Source organism: Tachypleus tridentatus, chromosome 2, assembly GCF_004210375.1.
Source record: "Tachypleus tridentatus isolate NWPU-2018 chromosome 2, ASM421037v1, whole genome shotgun sequence".
Lineage (NCBI taxonomy): Eukaryota > Metazoa > Arthropoda > Merostomata > Xiphosura > Limulidae > Tachypleus > Tachypleus tridentatus.
Window position 1 is genome coordinate 141,946,387 of NC_134826.1, and position 8,080 is coordinate 141,954,466.

At 33.8% G+C, this 8,080-nt stretch overlaps 1 protein-coding gene across 2 annotated transcripts; it reads right to left on the minus strand.

Moving 5' to 3' along the window:
• Positions 1 to 499: 499 nt before the first annotated feature.
• LOC143245257 (DDB1- and CUL4-associated factor 4-like) lies at positions 500 to 7,434 on the minus strand. 2 transcript variants are annotated; one of them, XM_076491413.1, is made up of 2 exons: positions 6,017 to 7,434; positions 500 to 1,084 (listed from the first exon to the last, which is right to left on the minus strand). In XM_076491413.1, exons 1-2 carry the CDS (start codon positions 7,343 to 7,345, stop codon positions 785 to 787), a joined length of 1,629 nt encoding a protein of 542 aa, XP_076347528.1. In that variant the 5' UTR covers positions 7,346 to 7,434; the 3' UTR covers positions 500 to 784. The 2 variants fall into 2 exon arrangements, with proteins under 2 accessions (XP_076347528.1, XP_076347529.1); XM_076491414.1 differs by having other exon boundaries at positions 899 to 1,084; positions 6,064 to 7,397.
• Positions 7,435 to 8,080: the final 646 nt, after the last annotated feature.

An 8,080-nucleotide genomic window follows, 5' to 3' on the forward strand; every position in this document is an offset into this window, starting at 1 on the left:
TGTGGTGGGTGTGATGACTAGTTGCCTTCCTTCTAAATTAGGGACAGCTAACCCTTGTGTTGTTTTACACAAAATTTAAAAACAAATGCTCTCTGTATCTACTTCTGAAGATGAAAGCTGAGGAATCCAATAGGTGCATTAAGAAGAATTTTAGAAACTTCACAAAACATATCCCAACAAAACACACTTCTTAAAGTAATACCATTCCAACACCCATACCAAACAAAAACTCAAATTATCATGTAACCTTCTATACTAGTTTTTCTATACAGTGTAATAACTTCAGTCTGGTGAATAAAGTTTACATCCAACACCGAGAAAATTGTACTTCCTAAACTGGCAAATGTCAGTTTTCTGCATAATTGGTATATTGATCTTACTCATCTGAAGATTAAGTTTACATTAGACAAACCACTTGAAATATAAAAATGTTCAGTTCTGCTACATATGCTCTCCATATGGATAATTTATATAAGAAAAAACAAAAACACTAATGTGATATTTACTGTAACTGAGTTTATTAAAACATAAAACAATAGATTTTCAAATCCTCATTTCTGAACAGATTTCAGTGTAGGTGTGCATATTTTGAATTATACAGTAATGTTATATATTTCAAGTATTAAGCTATTATTGGTTTCAAATTTCAAAATTTACTTTATTATTTTATAAAGCAATCAAATGGTAACGAATTTCTGATTTAATGAAAAATTTGATCAAACAAGTGGGTGTTACAGAGAGTTTACGTCCTAGTTTAATATCTCAATTTACTTGAAAGAGACTCTTAACATGTTTTGTAGACTTCCAAGTCCACACCTGATACCATCACCAAGCCTGAATTTCTACCACCAGAGGGCTTTTTCCATGATTCCGAGTACCACACCCAAGGCTGAAAAGAGTCTGAAGACTGTGGACATATCACATTTAAAAGTTTTCCATCATGGAGATTCCAAATCCTTGTCATACGATCCTGACCGGCTGAGCAGAGCACACCAGAGCCTTCATCAACACTGAAGGGCAATTTCATGTGGCTGTTGTTATGGTCTGGATAATCGAAAACCACCTGTCGATTGCGGAGATCTATCTGAAGTAAATCGTTTAACAAGTAAGACTTGGAATTCTTATGATAAACCGAGTAGCATTTCAAACATATTATATAGAAAAATTCTGCAACAGGCACTAGGTCAAGGTTTTTAAGGTTAATACAGTATGTGTGGTTCCAAGTTATTACCAATAACAGTTAATCAAAGTTAAAAAACAATGTGCACATAAATTAGTTAAAAGCTAATAAAACTAGTTTTATGCAGAAGGCTACCTGAATGACATAAGAGTCTTAAAACAATTCATACAAACAAAAGCTGTGTAATGATTAGAATGCATTTATTTATCTTTAAGTCCCAAAAACGAATTCTGACTTAACAAAGACAGAAATGGAGCAATGCAGGATGTCGTATCATACAATATTTTATCTTCATATCACAATAAATGGACAAACTTTTCAAATTAACTTTCAACCAGCTAATTAAATAATATTTAAATATGTACATTTACGACAGAAAGTGTTCGTACCCCTGCGTCGTGAGTAGTTTTTTCCTCATAACTTAAAAAGTATCACGATTATGATAATGAAAGTAGAGTATATTATAAATATTATACTAACACACATCTACATAAAATTCTATGTAAACTGAATGACAAATAAACTGTTTATAAACAAATAACCAAACATAGGAGGGACAGAAAGTGTTCGTGCGTCTACTTTAATGGTCAGTTGTGTAGCCTTTCAGGTGAATTACTTAGCACAATCTCTCCTCATAGCCCTCCATGATCGTTTGACAGTACTTGACTGGTATTTTCTTCCGTTCTTCTTTACAGAAGGCCTCCAACTCTTGCAAGTTTTTCGGATGACACTGATGAACCCTGGTCTTCAACTCATGCCAAACGTTTTCAATTGGGTTGAGACAGGTGACTGCAATGTTCACTCCAGAATGCTTATATGGTTCCTCTGTAACCAGGCTTGCATATATTTCAATGCGTGCTTAGGGTCATTGTTGTGCTGGAAGATCCAACGACGCCCAAGCTGCAAATTCTGAGCATCATTCTTGATATAAGTGCCTAATATATCAATGTACTCTTTTTTTTTCATCATTCCATTGATGCGGTGAAGGCTGCCTACACCAGAAGAGCTGAAGGAACCCCATAGCATGATCGAGCCACCTCCGTGTTTAACTGTATGGACGGTGTTCTTTAGAAGATTTTGTTCCCCCTTCTTACACAAAATATAGCAAACATCATTGTGGCCGAAAAGCTCGATTTTATTCTTGTCTGACCAAAGAATACTCTTCAAATAAGTAAAGGGTTTATCTAAATGCTTTCTTGCATACCTCAATCACGCTTCCAAATAAACAGGCTTTAAATATGGAGTTCTACTAGGACAGCATGCTTTGAACCCAGAAGAGTGTAACATGTTCGTAACTGTAGAGGTGCTTACTTCAATCCCAGTTTCCCTTACCAGTTTCTGTGTGTCATTACATGTTAAACAAGGGTTCCTACTAACTTCTCTGAGAACCTTCCTCTTGGTTCTCTCTGGAATTTTGGTGGGGCGTCCGGAACGAGGGAGATTAGCAGTTGATCCTGTAAGCTTAAACTTGGCAATTATGTTTGGAACAGTACATTTTGACACATTAAGTTGTGTAGCAATACCGGAAAGAGAAACATGAGACTTGTATTTTACAATATTTCGGTATTTTAAATCACTGGACAGTTGTTTCCTGTTCGCCATGATGACCAAGCAGAAAATGATGGAGACGGCGCTAAATTGCCGGAAGTACATTTTTTGCTGGCTAAATTCCAATAATTATAAACCCAGTGTCTAGTTATGGAATGGTATAATGTAGTTTATTCACCAAACTAAACAAAATTTTTACAGAAATATCAGATTTTCCGCACGTTCTGAAATGTACGAACACTTTCTGCCCCTCCTATATTTGGTTATTTGTTTATAAACAGTTTATTTGTCGTTTAATTTACATGAACATTTATATAGATGTGTGTTAGTATAATATTTATAATATACTACACTTTCATTATCCTAATTGCGATACTTTTTAAGTTTTGAGCAAAAATCTACTTGGGACACAGGGGTACGAACACTTTCTGTTGTAACTATAGTGTACTGAAATTAATAACAATGTGTAATGAGGGACAAATATAATAAGTTGGTACAATAACTAAAGTTCACTACATACCTAAGTAAAGTATAATGGTAATTACAAATGTAAACATTCTGCCTTAACACTAAACACTTCAAAATGTTTGTTCTTTTCAACCATCTTAATAAACCAAAATACTTTATGAACAATAAGGGAAGCCATGTTTTAAAACTAAACCAAAAACACAGTTTGACAGAAAGAAACAGTAACAACTTAACATATTATAAATCTAAATAGGTAAAGATTATGCACAATAAACGTTGTACAGTCAATGAAGGAAACTTGAAAAAGAACTCAAGATCAGGTTGCTATCTGAACAACAGCTACACAAATGATAAAAAGAAAAACTGTAGACTACATCTTAACAAAAAAGTATGTCGTACATTAAACCACTGAAGGCAACGAGTTGTTAGTTACATATATCTGTATACATCTAGACATAACAAAACCTGTTTGTTTGCACATTAATACCTCTGAGCCTATTACATACTCAGCAAATCTACACCAAAATTTGTATGAAAACACTATGAACTACGGAGAACATCCTAAGGGGGTGAAAATCAAACTTAGCCCTATTTCTATTTTGTAAATCACTGCTAACCTATTGAGTCAATCTCAAACAAGCTTAGCAGGTTGATGGTCCAGACAATGTTGAATATTCTAACGAGATTCAAGTTCAAAGTAAGAAAAGTTGCTGGACTATTTCTCAAACAACCACCCCTTTCTCATGGTTAGTGAAATGCAGGATGTTCGAAGGACGTTAATTTGTTGCAAGCAAACTGCTAATGTTGCTTATGGAGACACTTTTTTTATAATTTTAAAATTTTGGCATAAAGTTCATGGTTATGTTATTACTTGGATATATTGTTTGAATTACGTTTAAGCATTCCCCGTCAGTTAATGGGTATTTCAGCTTGTGTTAACAATGTTACACATCAACCCAGTAACTTACTATCATACAAGCTGCTTTGTTACACAGTGTAAGGATCTCTACACAAACAACAAATACTTACAAACAACAAATGTACACACAAAACTTTTCTACATTTTAGATTACGATTCTATGTTCAAAACATGTTTCTCTAATGCAGATGCTTGTCAATAAATATAGCAGAATCACTGAACTGCACACTTGAAGTCCACACTTAATGTGTTGTATAAATATAACACCATACTTGCCCAAATATAGCACACACTTTCCACTCCAAATACCTCCCAAACAACTGACTGTACAGCATATTTGCACACATTCAGTTAAGTATATTACTAGAAGCTACAACCACGTATGGACAAGTAACCAAAGAGAATGGGGTAAGATTATTGGAAACAAACCCGACAGTAGTGACAATTCTAGTAATGACGAACATTTTCACAAAGATGAATGATTAACTTAGTGTATTACCACGTACAAAACTTTTAATAAATCCTGTAAAATGACATGAAAAGATTTTCAAAAAAGTTTAATGTATAGATGGTTGTTTACTGTATTTGGAAACCATTCAATACATTTTGTATAATTGATGTGCAAAAAAAACAAATTACCTTCAGTTTAACCTTTCAAAATTAGGCACACATTGTATTTGGGCAAATACAGTAATTATAAACAATTAGACAGTAAATTATATATGTAAAAACAGACAGTATAGATAGAGAAAGCACTATGACCAAAGAAGGTTGAAACGTTGTTTGCTCCCCTACATAGTGTTTTCTCTACCCATACCAGTCAGTTTTACATATATAATTTTCTCTACAAGTGGATTTTCTCATCATCACGAATAATTAAGCAGTAAAAAAAACCAAAAAACCTCCAACTTTTTCAGTTTTCAACTTCGCTTGGTAATTTAAAACAAATAAACCTGTGTTTAACCTACATCTGAACACATGAAATTTTTCTAACTTATCATAATTTCAATTTTCACCTGGTGTTAACTCTTTAAAACAACAAAGCACCCTTATGTTTCTCTATGTCAGTTTATTTATTCAGCTTACTTAAAACTTGTAAATTTTTTATGATGAAACAGACAGGGTCTTCACATGCTGCACCCTATCTCTCAGTGAGCTTATAAATCTAAAAATAAGGTGTCAATACCCATGATGGACACAACATAGATAGCCAACTGAGTAGTTTATGTTTAACAACATACAAAATGTTATCTGTTTTTACTGATAACATATAAATAAAACATTAGCTAGACCTATAATCTATAAGCAAAATTCTTTACTAAATATCAAGCCAATAAACAAGACGTTTTCACTTACTAGTTGTTAAACTGTTGTCATTAGTTAATGTAACTGATCCACTAAACAATAATCACATGGCACATATATAACTTTTTTAATGAAACCTCCAGAATAACTGGGTGGAGTGAAAGCCATCCAGGTGCTTAAAATTCAAATAAACAAGTAGGAAATAAAAACTTCAGCATTAGAAGTAATAGATTTAAAACTACAAAAACTACATATTCTGTCATGAAACTGAAAAGAAATCCAACTGAAGCCACCTCAGTTCATAATTCACAGAAAGTGAAACACCTCAGGACAGGACTTTTTTTTTATATGCATGAGAAAAGACGAAGTTTAACTCAGATTTCTGAGAAGCACAAGTTTCCTTGTCCAATCCATCAAGAGGTTAAAACTTTAGAAACATAGATTTAAACTTGTTTCTTTAAAAGATTTTTTTTTGGTTATAGTTACAAACTTAAGTAAAGTTTTCTTGGTATCACAGTTAACAGAATTAATTTTTAAAGCATCTACTTATCCAAAGATAAATCAATAGATACAAGTACAACAGTTATTAGGCCTACCTGTGCTAATTTTCCATCATAACCACTAGCAATCAACCCATTCTCACCATTCAATAAATGAATGTAAGACAGTCCTCTCCCGACATTCATGCTGTATATCACTTTATCTTGTATTGAATCTCGAAGGTCAGAACAAATCAAGTTTCCCTTGTGGCTCCCACCGAACAAGATGTTTCCATCTTTACTAAAACACAGTGAATAGAGATTTTCTTTCTCAGTGAAGATGTCTTTTGTATCACCAGTTTCAATGTGTCTACAATATGCCAAGCCTTCTACTCCAAAGGCAACTTGCAAAGTTGCACGGTTCCAAGCACAACTCCATATGGCCATGCCAGGATATTCGTAGGTTTGAGTCAACTGATCCATGTCTTGAAGGACCGAACTGGAACTACCACAAAGCTGACGAACTGGACGAAGTTGAACACAGCTTAGTGCTGGTGTTATTACGTCACAGCCTGTACATACTATAAGAACAAAAGAAAGGTCAGTAGATATATCAGTCCAACACATATCAGCTACTCTGTAGTGGGGGTGAATGTTCACAATTTCACAATTTTTCCCTTCAAACAGGTTACCATTTTCACTGCTTTCTTCAAATAAACCTTCCAGAGCATCTTCAAGGTTAATAGATTGAATAAGGATTCCTGGTTGTTTTTCCAAAGACCATGATCCAAGGATAGTCGATTTATCTGGAAAACCAACAAGATAGCGACAGTCTGTAAGAGGATAGTCTAATGCAGAGTTGTCAATTTTGACTCTGGTTATATTTTTCATTTTTAACATCTTGTTTCCTATAAAGTTTGATATAACGCGTTTTCCTTGAATTAATCCTAACTGGCGCGTAGCAAAGTTATTTAACAAAGGAGGGTTAGCTTCTTCTGCTTTTTTGGTATGAAAATATTTACAATTTTTCACAGATTCCTGTTTATAGATGTTAGCAACAGTTAAAGGGTTGTGGTTATTATGACCAGGTAGAATGCGAAAATACTTCTTTTTCTGGTGATCGTAAAAAAAGCCAGGTATATCTGAAAACACGGAAGTTTTATCGGTAACGTTAGATTTATTACAACCTGCACCGCGCCTGCATCTGTATCTTATTTTGGAAGTTGATTCAACGTTAGGCCTAACTCTGGTGTCAGCAACAGTATTATCAGGATGGTTCGGACGCGTTTTACTAAAAAGCCTATTTTTCACGTTATCAGGTTCACTATAACTGTAACAAGAAACATTTTCTCTAACACTTCGATTTCCTCTATTTCTAAAACCATTTGCTTCAAAAGTAGTAGAATCTCTCACTTTATACCGATGACAACGTCGACTTCTGTTCATTGATAATCTTTGTTTATTGACAGGAAATTAACAGAGTCAATTAACACTACTGTATCATAGATGACGTCTCGTACTTAAAAATAAAGTGTAAGAAAATTTTATTATATATATACATCTTAATATCAAACACAAATTTATCTCTGAAGTTCATCTGGGCTGAACTTTTGTTTAACCTGTGTGTATGTATGTATTTATCTGCCCCGTGTATTTCAAGTGACAGAAGAAGAAAAGCAGAGTGTTTTAAGAAACTTGTGAGTGAACATCAAATGCAAAAAGCGTTTGAAAAATAAAGAGATATAAATAATACTGCATTGATTAAAAGCGTGCTTACATTATAAAGTACTATTTTAGAAAATACAGTGAACGTTTAGCTTTGGAAATTTTGTGAGTGTCTAAATTTTAAAAAAAACACTACACAATATCTGTACCATGCCCACCACGAGTATCGAAACCCGATTTCTAGCACTATAAGTCTGCAGACATACCATTGTGGTACTGATATCTTCAATAGCGTTTGTTTGTTATAAAACACAAAGCTACACAATGAACTATTTTTGTACTCTGCTTTCTGAGGTATCGAAACCCGATTTATGGCATTATAAATCCACTAACTTACCGTTGAGCCACCAGGGGCAGCATGAAAGAATCTGGTATATTAATTTTAATAGTACTTTTCGTATACTTATAATATTATATCGAAATTATGTAATGCTTTCTCACAAGCATTCTAGTTCT

What these genes read in the sequence shown, in the direction of transcription:
- LOC143245257 (XM_076491413.1), bottom strand. Translation starts at nt 7,345, where the DNA reads ATGAACAGAAGTCGACGTTGTCATCGGTATAAAGTGAGAGATTCTACT. An exon ending in ATGATGGAAAATTAGCACAG is followed by an intron (nt 1,085 to 6,016) that starts GTAGGCCTAATA and finishes GATTTACTTCAG; the next exon opens with ATAGATCTCCGCAATCGACA.